Below are 17,498 nucleotides of genomic sequence, written 5' to 3' on the forward strand. Positions count from 1 at the left end.
GACGTGATCCTCGGGGTGAATTTCCTTTCTCCCATCCAATCATCAAGGTTCCTTTTGAAGAGGGCCAAAGAGGTGCTCTGCTTGACATGTATGGGCAGTCTATTCAAGAGTCTGGACAGTCTCTGGGTCAGGAACCTATCCCTCCAGCATGTTTTATTTATTGTGATGACAAGGTTTAGATCCCTGGAGTGTGTGGCTCTGAGGGATTGGGATTTCTTTAAGTGTAGCATGTCCAACAGCTCCGGGTTTGACATGGCCTTGTATGTTAAGCAGAGATTGCCTCGGAGTAGACGATATGTGACAGAGTATAGCCAGAGTTTTTTAAGGCGGTCAGCATAGGGCATCTGCTTTAGGCCCGTGATTCTTTTAGTGAGGTATTTCTGCAGCCTTTCCAGTTGTTGCAGATTTCTTGAGAGGTACATACCAAATGGGGCATTGTATTCTATAATGGGTCTAATGAGGGATGGGTACAGTGGGACAATGACCTCCTTTTTTCTGGATGAAAAGCCCTTAGTGATGAGGTGTGCCACATAGAAGGATTTCCTGACTGCTGTGGCGATGTGGTTATTGAAGGTGAGACCACTGTCCACCTGTGTCCCTAAGTCTCTTATCACACTTTCGGTGTTTAGTGTACTGCCACCTATGTGGTAATTCACGAGTACATGTTTTTTTCCCAGAGGAGATAACTATACATTTCTTGGCATTGAGTCTGAGTCTATGGCTCTGGCACCAAGCATCTGTTTCTGTAAGGCCCTTTTGTAGAGTACCCACATCTTTTGGGGATTCAATAATAGCTCCCAGTTTGCAGTCATCTGCAAACTTTGTTAGCCAGAGTCCCTTAGTGTTGGCCTGTACTTCAGAGAAGTAGATGCCAAACAAGAGAGGTCCCAGGACTGAACCCTGAGGTACTCTAATTGTCACTTGTCTGGAGCTGGATTTGGAGTCAGTTACTTTTACAGGCCTAGGATCCTCTTTGTGAGGTACTTTTGTGGCCTCTCCAGTTGTTGCAGGTGTTTAGTGAGGTACACCCTAAATGGTACTCAATGAGTGACCTAATGAGGGAAGAGTAGAGTGAGACAATGACCTCTTTCTTCCAGGATGCGAAACCCTTAGTAATGAGATGTACCACATAGAAGGACTTTCTGACTACAGTGGCAATGTGGTGGTCAAAAGAGAGGTTGCCGTCAACCTGTGTTCCCAGATCTCTTATAATGCCTTCTGTGTTCAGTGGACTACCATCGATGTAGTAATTCATGGGAACTGGATTCTTCCCAAAGGGAATGACAACACATTTTTTGGCATTGAATTTAAGGCCATGGTTCTGACACCAGTTGTTGGTCTCAGTGAGGCCTTTCTGTAGGATGTCAAGATCACTTGAGGAATTAATAATAGCTCCCAACTTGCAATCGTCTGCAAACTTTGTCAGCCAGAGTCCCTTTGTGTTGGCCTGGACTTCAGAGAAGTAGATACCAAACAGGAGAGGACTCAGGACCGAACCTTGTGGGACTCCACTTGTTACTGGTCAGCTTGGAGTCAGCTACTTTCACACTATGGGTTCTATGTGTGAGCCAGTTTGCAACCCACCTAGTAATATAGGGGTAGATGCCTAGCTTAGTGAGTTTTTCTATGATTCCTGAGTGGGGAATGATATCAAAGGCCTTGGCAAGATCAAAGTAGGCTGTATGAAGCACCTTACCTTCATCCACAGCTCTGGTGTCTGACTCAAAGAAGTCGACCAAGTTGAGCAGGCATGATCTACCCTTCACAAAACCAAACTGTGTGGGATCCAGAGTTTGGAGATTCCCTAAATCCTTGTTTATTAGGGCCATGATGATTCATTCCATAGCTTTGCATATCTGACTTATTAGGCTAATGGGGCGATAGTTCGCAGGGTCTGTAGTCTCTCTTCCTTTGTGGAGAGGGATGACTGTGGCAGTGCCCATGCGCTAGGGACAAAGCCTGAGGTGAGACTGTGATTGAACAGGGCACACAGGTGAGATGCCAGTTCACCCTGTAGTTCATATAAAACACAGCCAGGGATATTGTCAGGTGCCATAGAAGCTGCAGTCTTGGCCTTGGACAGTGCTGTTTTAACCTGTGCAGCAATCATACTGGGTGCCTGGCAATCTACTGGTATTGTGATTGGTCCTTTGGGGGGGGGGGGATAAAGTTGGCACTGAATCTATCAGCCAGTATACTGGCAATATCTGTTGGCTTGGTATAGGAGGTACCAATGTGCAGTAGCTCAGAGCAAATCTGGGTATGTCCCTGGAGATTCTTTACATAACTATAGAAGGCCTTGTGGTTGTCTTTACTATCTGCTGAAATTCTTTTTCATAGCTAGCTTTAAAAGAATTGTTGAGGGATCTCAACTTTTTGTTGAGGCTGATAAGGGAGTTTTTCCAGTCTTGCAACTTTACCTTATTCCACATCAGTTTTCTCCTTCTATTGTAGAGTTTGTTTATGGCAGAGGACCACCAGATTGGCTTCCCTTTTTTGGAGGAGATCATCTTGGTTCTATTGGGTATGGCGAGATCCATGCATTTGTGTACGTGTTCGTACAGTGCATTAATGTGTGATTCATTGGTAATGCAACTATTGTCCATTAGCATGGGTGCCGTGAAGTTAGCCACCTCTGTTTTTAGATGCCCAAAGTTAGCTTTGGAGACATTTGTTATGGTGGTTACCTTTGTGGGGTAGGTGGGCAGGTGGGGAGGGTGCTAGGGATGTGGATTTCCAAGGTGATTAGTTTGTGGTCAGATCTAACCAGGGAGGAGCTGACTATTGGTGTAGAGCAATGGTCACCCATGTTATTAATGACCAGGTCAAGGATGTTGCTACCTTTAGTGGGAGTAAGAACAAGCTGATCCAGGGCACTGGAATTAATAAATTCAAGCAAACGTTGGGCAAGTGTATTGGTACATGAGTAGTTTTCCCAGTTAATGGAGGGGTAGTTGAAGTCGCTCTGTATGAGAGTGTTAGGTTGGACCCTAATATTCTCCAGGGTGCTTAGGAACATGGAGTGTGAGTCTTGGGACATGGTTGGGGACCTGTAGCAGGCTACGACCTGAATTGCTGTCTTACCCAATGTTAGCTGCACATGAAGTATCTCTCATGCATTATGTTGGGCTACCAGTCTGGAGGTATGCACATCCTTTATGAATATGGAAACACCAGCACCTTTGTAGCTTCGGTCCAAGTTCTGGGGCCGAAAGGTGTGGAATGAGTAATAGAGAGGTAGTGCAGGAGTGCTGCCTTGAACCAGGTCTCTGTTACAGCTCAAATGTTGATGTTCTCCATTTTAAGGAGTGCTTCGAGTGATTGCATTTTGAGATTTAGACTTCTAGTGTTGAGCAGCATGACCCTCAGATTGCATTTGTTTGTAACTGTTACGGTCATAATTTGGTCTTTGGAACACCACCTAAAAAAGGCACTATAGGGGTGGCAAGAACCTTGGCCAGTATCTGGAAGCCCAGGGGTGACAGATGCAGGGCATTTCTTGCAAAGCATTGAGGTCTGTCAATCATGTCATCCCAGGCAGACAGATACTGGATCCTCTTAGAATGACAGCAGAAACTTAGCCAATTGTTGAAATCAATCATTTTCTGCTTGTACTGGGGTATCATTCTAGGTGATGGTAGGATGCTGCTCAGGGCTAGGGTCATACCCGCCTGGGTTACATAATCCAAGAGCTCCTCCATGTCTCTTTTCATGTAGTCCAGGGAGGTATGTCTCAGGTCATTCACACCCACATGTACAATGACAGAGTCATATTTGTACCTGTTGTTGAGGGACCTGAGTGAGTGCGTTATGTGGTGGATCCTGGCACCCGACAGGCAACTGACGTTTACTTTCTCCTTATTCAGCCTAGTGAGTGGGACATCAGTGTGCCTCACTATCGAGCCACTTATGACTAGTGTATTGGGAAAGCTGTTTTGCCTTAGGGGTTTTGGTTGAGTGGCACACTATTTAGGACACTTATGTGTCTTATGATTAGTGTTGTGTTGTGGTGGTCGTGTATGTTTCTCCCTTGGAGGTCTCTGCTGTATGGGTAGATATTTATTGCGAGCCTCCATGAAGGTGGGTGTGTGGCTTGTGTTTTTATGTGAAGGCAGTGCTGGTGTGTGTTCTGGAGGGCTATGTGTTCCATGTGGTGTGGTGCAAGTGTTTACCTTCTCCTCTTGACCAGCTATTCCAGTCTTGGCTGGAGAGTGCGTGGCTTCCACTTTGGATATATAAGTGCATCTCTTGCAAGTCTGAGTGGTGGGAGGTAAGAGGAGAGGGTTGTTGATGTACATGAGGCAGTTGCAACATTGCCTCAGGATGCCCAAGTTCACCAGGTTAATTGGAGAAAGCACAGGGAACTGACCTTTAGACATGCCTGGAGGGGTGGACATTAATAATAACTACTGGAGCTGTTTTCTTGTAGAACATTTAGTGTTGGTAGCACTTTTGTGTGCTACAATTATTGCTACAAGAAGTCTGGTAATGTGCTGGACTAATAAGCTAGTAAAAGTGCAGGAGAGGGGAGAACTATCAGACCTAAGGGAGAAATTGAAGAGCAGAGTTTGACACCACTCAGAAGCTTACAAACAGTCCTGAATAGAGCAAATCTGTATCTGGACTAGACTAGTTACAGGAAAGGCAGGAAACAAGCGCAAATGTGGGCTTTTTGACCAGAAAGTTGAAAGAGATGGAAAAACTGCCCAAACTGGCAATAAACTACAGTTTCTGTGGGTGTGGAAGACCATTGCTGGGATTATCAATTATATGGCTCCTTAGCTGTGAAATGTTGCAGAAGTTTGCTTTAGGGGGGCCAGGTAATAACCACTATATAGTTTTATAAACCTACACATCAGTATTCAAATATATTTGGAGCCACATTTAAGTATTATTTGTAGGAGCACTTTTTATGAAAATTATTTAAATATACTTTATCCATCAGTATGACTATTGTCATTTCTTTACTGAATTTGAATGTTATGTTTTCATTTGTGCACCAACTCCAGGTATTCATGTAATTCATTGTGTGTGTGAGTATAATTTGCACTTTGTACATTAACACTGATTTGTTTTTGCAAATGACTACATGATTTGTTCCTGCATTCAATATCTACTTTGCAACTTTGCTGCTGTAAACCACTTCTGAGTTGTTTAATGTTTGACCAAGGTCATGACTAAAATGTTTGCTTTCAGCCTGCATACATTTCTGGTTAACAAATAATAAAGAATTACATCTGACACACAATGCTATTCCTACCATTAGGAATAAGAAACATTATGGATTTCTCTTTTAAGATATTACAGCATATCTGCACATGGTCAGACTATTACAGTGCTGGCATGAACTAAAAACAGTAAGAGTTAACATTTTTAAATCATTTTGTTTTATCTTGTACACTGTGTTCTAAATAAAAAAGTTGAATGAATGTTCTTAAGAAATGCAGTTTGGGCAGTGTTTTATATGCTTCCAATGTACGTGGTTGAAAATGAATGCACTGAGGAATGGAGTCCCTGATCTGCATTCGCTTAAAAAGTCCAAAAAACACTTTTTTAAGTGTTTTGTGCAGGAAAGGCAAAACCATCTGCACCCTTTGATGTGCGTGGCAAGCCTCCATACTACCTGAACGTATATATGCTAACTCCGTGGTCACACCAAGAAGAAGAAGGGAGAAATTCCTCTGAAAAGATCATTATTGCTGACAATGATTTCCTAGCTCGAGAGTTCAGTCTTCGTCCACCAGTACGGTAATGGTTGGGTACAATGCGGAACCTGATCATCAACTGTGGCACAATGTTACAAGTTATTCACATTTCCACGTAGATAAAAATCATAAAATGCTTCTTTCCTGAACTCAAAAAAAAAAAATAAATAACACATTTCTTGTATCTTTGTTCAAAGCAGGTGCTGCAGAATTGTTACTATTATTTGTGCAGTTATAATGAGGACGCTCATGTCCCCTTGGCCATTTAATCTGTACAGCAGACTCTTAAATGTGTCATTGTAGTCTTTGATACAGACATAGCAGCACTATAAGGAGAAGCTAAAATATGCAGTGCCACATAAATAGAGATTTTCTTTGTTGCAATTAATGGAAGATGATCATGTACTTCAGAGGCATAACACATCTCATATGCTGCGGTTGGATACTGAATTTGCTATAAAGTATCCTTTGAGTAGTTTGTCATTGACCTTGTGTTACACTGTCAGATTTCTGGAAACAAGCCAAAATGTTATATGTTCCCAGCAATAAAACATGCCTGCAATATGTAGCTCTTACACACAATGTCATTGTAACCTTGACATTATTACTATATGTAATGGAAGAGGAACCTTTTACGTTCAGAATGCTAAAAAGCAAATCAGAGGAGCATTAACTAAAGCATTGAATAAATGTCATGGCTTTTTGAAATTATCCCTGAAATGATGCATTTTCTAGTGGAATAGTATATTAGTTCTTTCACTGCAATAAAATACAAGAAAGAAAAATACAGTGAAACAAAAATTGCAGTTGTCAACTGTGGTGTGTTAGGAGCACAAAATTACTACACATGCAAACCAGAATGTTGCATGGTCCCATCAATAAAATATTACTGTAATATGTAAACCACTCACATAATCGACTGGAGTTATAAAGGCTACTGCGAAGTATACACCAGATGTGCATCTTGCTGTAACCTCTTGCCATTCACAGACAACCATAACATGGTGCTTTTGCATGAAGACAATGAGCACTGTGTCAGGCTGTCTCCACGGTTATGTTGCATGATAATGAGGGAGTCTGGGTGAGAGGAATATGCTAATTAGCCATGTGTTCTCCCCAGAATTGTCTCCCTGAAAGCATCTACACACTACTTGACCATGTAGATCAACATAGCTGCTCTTTTCATGTCACTGTAGCGAACATTGCCTTTTGTCTGTGTTCATGCATTATGGTAGAAATAAGTACTGGGGAGTTTAGTGGTAAGGTTCGGTTAGGAGGTGTATGCGTGACAGCATGTGAGGGGCTGAATGTCTGAGTGTATGAGTGAGTGTGTCTCTGCCTGGGAGATAGCAGTAGGGGTGTAGTAAGAAGTTATGGAAGATGTGTGTGTGTGTGTGTGTGTGTGTGTGTGTGTGTGTGTGTGTATGTGGATAAATGGGTGAGTGTGTGAGTGAATGCTATCAAGTGGAAAGAGGGATGTTTCACATATGTGCATATGTGTGAGTGTGTGTAATGAATGTGTGTGTGTGTGTGTGTGTGTGTGTGTGTGTGTGTGTGTGTGTGTGTGTGTGTGTGCATGCATCTGTGTGTGTGTGTGTGTGTGTGTGTGTGTGTGTGTGTGTGTGTGTGTGTGTGCACTTGTGAGTCAGAGTGGCTGTCATACTTCCACATGCCCATAGACTAACAAGCAGAGCCTGCAACATGGGGGGGGGCAACTACTAGCCTTGAGGGATCACTGTTAAAAGTCATGTCTGTGCAGAAATTAGACAGAATGGGGATGGGAATGGGCAAGAGTGGGGGTACCACTGGACACCAGGGATAATTCTTATATATCATGCCTTTAAGGTACTTTAACAGTATGGGGATGGATGGGAGGGACTACTAGACATAGGTATAATTCTCTCCTGCCTTAATGGCACTTTAACAGTATGGGTACAGCGGAACAATATTCACTAGGAAGTACTTAGCAGGGAAAGACATGAGAGACACTAATGTTTTGCATTAAATGTGAAATCGCAATCTTCTGTGATTTCTGAGTGCAGGGAAATGAGATATCAGGGATGTTCACACAAGACAGGTATGGGGATTATGGTGTGTGTGTGTGTGTGTGTGTGTGTGTGTGTGTGTGTGTGTGTGTGTGTGTGTGTGTGTGTGGTTCAATGTGTATATTGTTCATGGGAGAGTGAATGAGGGGGGATGCCTCTGTTTTCCCAATGCAACAACAACAATGTTAACTACTACAGAAACTGCTGATCTGCCCTTCATGGTACTCAATACAATTCACTGACATGCATTTTAGCCCATAATGAGGTATTTCCTCATTGTGGCTTATCTGTCTCTGAATCACAAAATACTGTCTCATAGAAACAGGGCCTTTTTGCTGCAAACTGAATAGCCTGCCCCAAGGCTCATAATGAATCCTTGGGAATGCCATTATTGCTTTGAGATTAGTAATATGCACATAATAGAAGACCAATCTTTTATACTTAGAGTTTTAAAAAAGTGAGAGGGCTAATGAGAAATACTCTATATAAATTACAGAGCTTGTTCAAATTATGTCTGAGATTAACATCTTGTGACATTAGATCTAAACTGCATTAAAAAGACAAAAAAAGAAAAGTTTGTAGAAATAAAGGAAATAACTAATAAAAGAAACATTCAAACACATGGTAATGCCAACTGTGTTGTTTTAAGAGCATATACTTGCTACTTATACAAACTGCAAAAGGCAAGCTGCTTTACTTAGCAAAACTGTAAGTGAATGTACAATTTGGACTTAACATTTAGAGTAAGAAAGATAATCATCTGCCTTTACTGTATTTTTCAGAAGATATTATTTTGTATGGCTGAATTAATTATATTCTAAGTAAAATTTGTGCTACCATCTATTTTTTTCTGCTAAATTTTCAGTTTTATTGAAACCAAAAGGAACCTTGACGACTGGATGGGAGATAGGAAATTCACCCCGGGGATCATGTCAGTCGCCCTGCTAGACAGGGGTCCAGGGAAGTAAATACTGTGGGAAGAAATATCCAGGGAATTGTTATGGCTAGGCTTGCATAGGCCCTAGGGCTGATGGCCTAGTACCAACCTATGAACCTATGAACAAAAAGGTTATTCCCAGAGAAAGAGATTCAATAAAAATGCATACCCTCTGTTCCAACAGCTCGAAGTGGATGTACATCATGTTTGTAAACAAACTTCTCTTCCAGCACCATCTGAATTGCGACAATGATCTGAGCAATGATAATTAGCAGGTCCCCTGTGAGGATAAAATGGGGAAAAGTCAGAACAACATGACCTTGTATCCATTTCTGTTTTCCCACATACCATGAATGATCCAGCAACAGACTAGTTACTGAGGGATGTTAAGTATGCAGCTTAATAGGTAACAATGTCACACAGTTAATACATATTTGACCCAAATGTTATAATCTATATAAGGGTCAATGCAACCAGCAAGAACCCTTTAAAAGAGTTTTTGAACCTGATTACCAAGTGTTTGGTACAAATAAAGCCTTTTTACATATTTCTTTTTGTTGTATTTATTCACATGTAACATATCTTGTTTGCTCTAAAGGCGTTGAAACAATGTAAAGGTACAGCATCTTCATATTAAACCAAATGTAAAAATTCAGAGGGCCTGCATTCACAATTAATTGCCCTTTGCTACACAAAGGTAGAACATCAAAAAATGACCAAACTTCAACACTGTGGGAGACTAAGGTAACTTTGTGACAATGTCAAATAATAAAGTCATAAGTACCTGTTATGAAGTCAGTAGACATATTTATCTGATGTGAAATACAGATACAAAATAAAACAAATTTTCGTTAGGAATATTGATTATGAGATGTGTCATTATATTTTCTATCTGTCAATTAGGGCAGAGGATTCAAACAGGGAGCTGATAATGAGCTTTATATTTGTTTCCGTAGTTATGTGTTTCAGCCTGAACTGTGTGATTCTGGGCAAGTCAACTAACCAGACAGCTAATGCTCTGGTATGCCCATTTAAAGAGACATTTGTATTTAGTGGGCTTACCCAGTTAAATTAATAAAAAAATAATAATAAACAAAATCAGTGAATTAAGTTCCTAACTCTTCTACACATTGTGCTGTATCCACATGGAAAAGTGCCTGCTTGCTGTTGCTCATTATAAATGCCAACTCCACCGAAAAAAGTTACTTTAAATTTGAATATCTCCCATACGTAAATTTCACATATCTGAGAAATAACTGACCCACCGGTTCATCCATATACACCAAATGCCAGCTATTCGCAACTAACTTTCTCATGATGTCCAAAGAAGGAGGGTATTTGGACACATAATAGATACTGTATCTTTTTCTCATTTACATCATCCGCCTCTTCATTCCTCCCAATCGTCCTATGATAGCTATTATAGTTATTGAAGTTATTGTTCTGTTCATTTTTCCTACACAATCACCTTCCATTAACCTTATGTTTTGCCAGCTCTAACACTTCCTTACTATAACCCCTATTTCAACAACTTCCTTGTTGCTACCTGCAGATATTCACCCTTTAAATTAACATCTGACATATTACAACTTGTTCGACTGAATTCTTCAACTGGAAGGGAATTAATCAGGTGTGGGGGGATGCATGGAAGGAGATGCTGTAAATGAAAAAAAAAAGATATATGGGAGATATTCAAATTTAAAAGAACTTTTGTCAGGTGGATTTGGCATTTATAATGAGAGACAGCAAGCAGGCACTTTTCCATGTGGATACTGCACAGTGTGTAGAAGAGTTAGGAACTTATCTGGAACTTTTATTAATGGGAGGAAATTTGTTTCCAGATATCAGTTCAGTTGTATGTCATGTGGTGCAGTATACATTTTGGGATGTGATTGCAAAAATCCTAAATTGTATATTGGACAAATGAAAAGGAAGGTTAAAATCAGGGTGTCAGAACATTTGGGGGATATCAGTAATAGTAACATGAACAGTCCTGTTGTTGAACATTTTTCCATAGCACATGGGGGGCTCTGATGAAACACTTTTTTTCAGAGTGTTAGGTCAGCCTATGTTGCATAGAGGGGGTGATCTAGTTAGCAAGTTATTAAAGTTAGAAAGCTAGATGACTTTGTATTTTAGTACATAGCATTCTACAGGGTTGAATCTTGAGGTCAATTTGACTTCAAGATAAAAAGGTCTGAAAAAATGTGTAAGAGCCTTAGGGGTGGTCATTCAGGTGGAATAATAATGAAATGCAATTTTATGAGTTTTAAGAAAATTAAAATACAAAATTTAATGAATAATATTTAATTTAAAGAAAAATGTATTTAAGCATCAAATGTTATTAATAGTTTATATTTATAAACATTAGGGGTTGGTTAGACTTATTTAATCATGTAATTGGTGCACTTTAAGAGATAATTGTTTATTTTCAATCGATAGGTGGCATGGGTATAAGAATGGCACTGATTTGAAGCTTGTTATCCACTGAAGGCAAATTGCCGAGGTACTGGGTGTGAAGATTAAATGTAGCACTGAAACTGCTACAGCTTGTTGAGGTGTACAAACTAGTCCATCTCAGAATGCACCAAAAGTAGTGACCATAAAGGATGCTGGAATCTTCTAGAGCACAGACCCAGACTATGATGGGATGAGACTCTAGAAGAGACGGAAACAAGTTCTATTGGCAAACTTCATTCTTAGGAGGATAGATGTAGCAGATGGAGGTGATATGAAGGTTAAGGCTGCCATTCTGATAGCACACCTGTGAGGGATATGAATCAAAGGCTCAGAACTGCACTAAGAGCTCTAAATGAAATTCAAATTGGATTCCACTGTCCATGTAAAGACATATGAAGTGGGAAGGAAAGGAATTCAAGCAATGCATAAGGAATTTGGGTTACTGGGGAAAAGCCTTTGGCAAGCAGTCTTCAATGCTACACACTTGAAGTTGCTGTATGTACATAGCTTTAGCAATGTTAGTATGCAGAGCTTCTGGGGGTTTAGTGAATGTATAAATGAATGGTGCTGATTTCATGACTTAGACTTCACTGGGATTAGGAATTCCTTTCTTTTAGATATGCAAGGCTGTATTGGCATGGCAGATTCTGTCTGGGGGGGTGGGGTTCCTCAGTCCTAGGGAACAAGTATATATGTATCATTAGGAGCATTTAAACTAGTCGGATAGAAGGAAAGACAGGAAAACATCATGCAGATCTTGGTCTGTCCACAGAAAGTATCAGACTGAAGACAGAAACAAATGACACTGGTGAAACTGTATTGGGGTGACTTGTTGTGAAAGGAGGAGAAAGAAAAATAATATATACATGCATGTTGTGATTATAGGAGGTACTGTCCTCACAGCTATCTGGAATTTTGCAGATAATTATATGTCATTTGTGAATATCAAACTGATTTATACAAGATGGTCGTGTTACAACAGTATTAGAATTGTATGCCATGTGTATATCAAACTGCTTTGTACAGAAGTTTTTTCTTGAAAAGGTATTTGTAAAGTGCTTGTGTTTGAAATATATCCACAGTCTGCCTTAATAGAGAGAACAGAAATGTACATGCACTATTGTAACTGTTTAAATGTATATGTTTTAACAGAAGAAACTGGAAGACAGGAGGTTAACCTCAGTCCAGCAAACTTTAAAATATATTTGAAATTAAATCACTTTATGGGCTAGGCCATAAAGATGTAATCTCACAGGTTTAAATGCAGCCAGAGACACAAAGTATGTACTAGGAAGCTTTCGGTATTGCCTTTGTGGTGAACTAATTATTACTCTGGAATCATGGCAATATGAAAGTGTTTTATGACTTCCAGCACCTGCCACAGATCTGAGCAAAAGCCCTTGTGTGTGTATTGTTACAGCTAGGTGCTAAATCCTGCCAGCTTCCAGCAATGGAGGTCTGCATGGGAACTAGAAGTCAGATAACCAGAAGTGATGTCATTCTGCAAGCTATACCAGAAGTAATATTTTAGATATTATTTTGAGAAGTCTTTTAGTGAGACTGAGCATTCTGTATTTGTCTTGGACTTGCCATTCACCGCATTATCTGCCTTGCTTATTAAGTAAGTAGGGAATAGTAATTCTGTTAGATTCAGTCAGGAATATAATGAAGCTTAGTTTAGATATTGTTTTTCTTTCTTTATTTGAGTCTGTCCTTCAATGTTATTTTAAATATTTCATGTAATTTTGAACTCTGATGTCACTCTGAATATATACTTAGTATTGTCTTGTTCTTTTATTATTTAATATATTTAAACCGTTCATTGTGGCTGATCTTTGTAGAGATATTTAAGTTTTGAGAGTATTTGCATATTTATTTGGGGCCACTTCTAATAGCATTGCTCTTGGTCAAACTACCATTTGTATTAATATTAATTTCACTCGGTATACTGGGTACCCATGTAAGGGCCTTAAGGTAGCTGGTAGGAGTGTCTAGTGGTGGTGGTAACTACCTTATAGTCTGGGCAGAAGGGAGCATAGGTAGTAAACCTGTACCAACCTTTCCCAGGTATGTGTGTGTGTGTGTGTGTGTGTGTGTGTGTGTGTGTGTGTGTGTGTGTGTGTGTGTGTGTGTGTGTGTGTGTGTATGTGTGTGTGTGTGTGTGTGTGTGTGTGTGTCAGCTACTTGGGCAGGGACATGAAGCACTGGTTGGACAGAGAGGGTGTTGGAGGTCTTGGCTTGGACACTCAGCTGAGGTCTCAACTCTATAGCTGTGCCATTGGGAAGTCTTACTGGGGATCTGGAGAAAGAGGGAGAAAATAGCACTGGACTGACTGTGTTCCCTGTGTGCTCTTAAGGAAAATTGTGCTTAATTGTGCTTGATGCAGGGAGGTGCATCTGGAGATAGTGTGTGTGTACCTGTTATCCTCCCAGTGAACGTTCCCCACAGGTGCCAGTGGTGAGGGCTGAGACTTCTTGATAACTGGCCCAGAGGTGGGACGTCACATATTGGTTGGCAGTGGTGGGATCTCCACATCACATATTGGTGAACAGTGGTGTGGATATTTAACTCCTGTAGCCTGTAAGCAGTGATAAATAAGGAAGGTGTTTGTACTCTCAAGCAGCCACTCAGTAGACATTCACAGTTTCGTATCACAATAGATTTTATTTTTTTTTTTGTTAGCTTAGTTAGGCAGAGAGAGCAGGCAAGGATGTCAGCAGAGGATTATGGCAAGCTGACAAGGAGCCACTTGGCTGAGATGTGCCAACCTGACTAAAGGAGAAATGATTGCAGCCTTATTCACTGCTGCATCACAAACCAGAAACCAGGAAGACAACCAGACTGGCATTGGGGATGTAGAGCTCTCAGAAACAGAACAGTTCAGCTGGAGAATTGAACTGGAGGTCAAATGGTTGGAATTAGAATCAGCAGAGTGAATGCAGCATTTGGAGGCTGAAGAAAACATGAGGCTGAGATGTTTGGAAGCCAAACAAAATGAGAGGCAGAGGCAACATGAAAAGGAAATGTTGACTCTTCAGCAGGGTTATGGAGGTAACGGGGATGGGAGTAACCGTACTCCAGAAGCAATAAAGGTCAGTAAACTTCTTCCTCAGTACCAAGAAGGTGATACTTTTGATAGTTTTATTCATATATTTGAAAGACTATAAAAACAGTATAATGTTGACTGAGGGCTTTGGGTACAGTTCCTGACCCCCTTACTCCATGGTAGAACTGTAACCGATGTTTCTAAATTGTCTGATATTGATTGTTTAGAATATAACAAAGTAAATAAATGTTTATTAGAGTGTTTTAAGTTAACACCTGAAGCTTATAGAAAAAAGTTTCATGAGCATAGCCGCAAGGCAAATGAATGAGTGTGATTATATTGTTAAGTTGAGCACTTATTTTCATAGGTGGGTGGGTGAGTGAGTATCAGGTCATCACTTTTGAAGGACTTGCAGACCTTTTGGTGAGGGAACAAGCCCTTAGCACTTTGCCTGAGGACATGAGAATTTTTTTGGCAGATAGGGAATGCAACACATCAGATGAGTTGGGGAAAAAGGGGAGCTCGACTTAGCAAGCAGGGCATCACTGCATAGGAAAGGAACAACCAGTGCTGCTCATGGATATAAGGGAACCCATGGTGGACAGCCTAAGCCACCCCAACAGAGTCCACCTGTAACAGGGGAAGCCACTAGTTCAGGTACAAGGCCAGGATCAGGGATTAAATGTTTTAAATGCAACTAGTGGGGCCATGTATCATATAGATGTCCATGGAGGCAAGGTGGGGAACAAAAGATAGGGGAGCCAGCAAGTGGGACTAACAGAATGTCAGTGGTAAGTTGTCTGGAGACAACAAGGGTACCAAACTACCACAAGAGGTTATATCCTATCTTAGTAGATGCGAAACAGGCCATTGCTAAGAAAGACACAGCCTCTGACCTAAACATAGTGAAGCCTGTGATGGTTAAAGCGGAGCACTACTTGCTTGGGCAGCATATGCCAGTCAGAGCTTTAGGAGGGACCCCATTTCAAATGCCTTTGGCTGGGGTTCAACCTGACTAGGATGGTGGAAAAAGAAGCAAGCAAGTAGGTGTGTTTAAGGATATCCCTGCACATGTCGTGATAGGGAATGATTTTGATAATGAAGTACCTTGTGTGCATGCAGTTACACCCAGTCAGGCTTGGAGACAGGCATGTGGGTCTGATAGCCTGGGAGGAGACCCAGACAGACTGCACACTTGAAGCCAGGACTGGTGAGTTGGTTACTTCAGGGAGGGAACCACCCTGTAGCAGTGAGACTGATGGTGAGCTACAGCTGCTGGTAGGTACTGATGTTCCCTTGGACAGAGTGACTGCAAGGGCAGAGGTGCGTAGTACTACCCAGGCTGACAGTGAGGCACTGCTGTAAGAGGATACCAGATTTTCTCTGGAAGGGGAGCTGGGAAGGGTTAAAAAGAAAGAGTTGAAACAGGCTCAGCTCTCAGACCCTGCATTACAAGGCTTGAGGGAGGTAGATAGTGAGGCACCTGACTCTTAAGGAAAAGGGGATTCTGTATACTGGAATAAAGGGTTACTGTATAGAGAATGGACCCTGAGGGAGGGCTATAGGGTGAGAGAATACAGCAGCTGGCAGTGCTCATAGCCTACTGTCTGGCACTTCTAGCCATAGCCCATGACATCCCATATGCAGATCATATGGGCATAAAGCATACCAAGAGATGTATTATGCAGAACTTTTATTGACCTGGGATTGCAAGGGATGTAATAGGGTATTGCAGGACCTGTGAGCAGGTGCCAAAAAGTAGGCAAGGCAGGAGACAAGGTCAAAGCTCCTTTGGTGCCTTTGCTTGTGATTGAGAAGCCATTTCAGAGGGTAGCTATGCATATTGTGGGGCCTCTGAGCACCCCAAGTTCCATAGGGAAGAGGTATATCCTAGTGGTAATAGATTATGCTACCAGATACCATTGAGGCGGAAAAGGTGGCAAATGGTTTGATAGAGATTTTCAGCAGGGTAGGTTTCCCAAGAGAAATACTGACTTACAGAGATGCCAATGTCATGTCAGACCTGCTGGCTTGTTTGTGGAAGCACTGTGTGGTGAAGCACCTAAAGACCACCCCCTACCATATCCAGATTAATGGTCTTGTGGAGAGGTTAAATCCTGCACTAAAGAACATGCCACAGGCATTTGCAGACCAGTTTACAAGAGAGTGGGACAATTATTTGCCCCATCTGCTGTTTGCATACAGAGAGGAGGACCTGGCAGAAGCCCAACAGCAGGAAAAGGTCTGGTATGACAGGAATGCTCGAGCCAGAGAGTATGCTGTGGGGCAGCAGGTTACTGTTCTCATTCCTTTCAGACACAATAAACTGCAGGCAGCTTGGGAGGGATCCTTTAAAGTGGTAAGGAAGGTCAGTGCTGTTACCTACATGGTAAAACTGGTAGGCAGGAGCTACCATGTTAACACCATGAAACCTTACCATGATATGGAGGCCCTGGTACTAAATAAATGCAGTAGAAGGTAATAGGAGTCTGAGGGAGATTTATGGCTGCAGAAAACCAGCCAGCAAAATCCCAAGGTACTATCGTGGAGCCTAGAGTTGCAGGCATATGATATGGCAGTCAGCGATGCCAATAGAGCTGGGGTCTCAAAACAGGGTATGGGGTAATGTATTCTCAGAAAGGCTCATTCCTCTCAAGCAAAGTTTCTCAAGGGGCACTTGAAAATATAGCTTGAGTCTTCAAAGGGGAGAGAGGTGTGACGATAGAAGGTACTGCCAGCACAGCTTGCTGGAATTTTGTAAATAATTATATCTCATGTGTGTATATCAAACTGATTTTCATGAGATGCTTGTGCTACAAATGTATTAGAACTGCATGTCATGTGTGTGTCAGACTGATTTGTACAGATGTTTGTGTTGAAAATGTATTTGTAAAGTGCTTGTATTTGAAATGTATCCACAGTGTGCGCTACTAGAGAGAACAGAAATGCACATGCACTATTGTAACTGTTTAAATGTACATGTTGTAACAGAGGAAACTAGAAGACAGGAGGTTTGCCTTAGTTTAGCAAACTTTAAAATATATCTGAAATTAAATCACATTATGGGCTAGGCCTTAAAGATGCTATCTCACAGGTTTCAATGCAGCCAGAGACACAAAGTTTGTACTAGGAAGCTTTCTGTATTGTCTTGTTGGTGAACTAATTACTACTCTGGAATCGTGGATGTATGAAATTGTTTTATGACTTCCAGCACCTGCACAGATCTGAGCAAGAGCCCTTGTGCGTGGATTTTTACAAGTAGGTGCTAAATCCTGCCAGCTTCAAGCAATGGTAGTTTGCATGG

At 41.3% G+C, this 17,498-nt stretch overlaps 1 protein-coding gene across 1 annotated transcript in view; it reads right to left on the reverse strand.

The window, feature by feature from the left end:
- SLC35F6 (solute carrier family 35 member F6) overlaps positions 1-17,498 on the reverse strand; it is an 802,941-nt gene that overhangs the window by 49,386 nt on the left and 736,057 nt on the right. The window contains exon 5 of the mRNA XM_044062685.1: positions 8,857-8,967. Coding sequence (XP_043918620.1) covers positions 8,857-8,967 — 111 coding nt within the window. The remainder of the gene's footprint in view (positions 1-8,856; positions 8,968-17,498) is intronic.

The sequence above is a fragment of the Protopterus annectens genome, chromosome 2.part1 (genome assembly GCF_019279795.1).
Source record: "Protopterus annectens isolate FY-2018-M chromosome 2.part1, PAN1.0, whole genome shotgun sequence".
NCBI classification, from domain to species: domain Eukaryota; kingdom Metazoa; phylum Chordata; order Ceratodontiformes; family Protopteridae; genus Protopterus; species Protopterus annectens.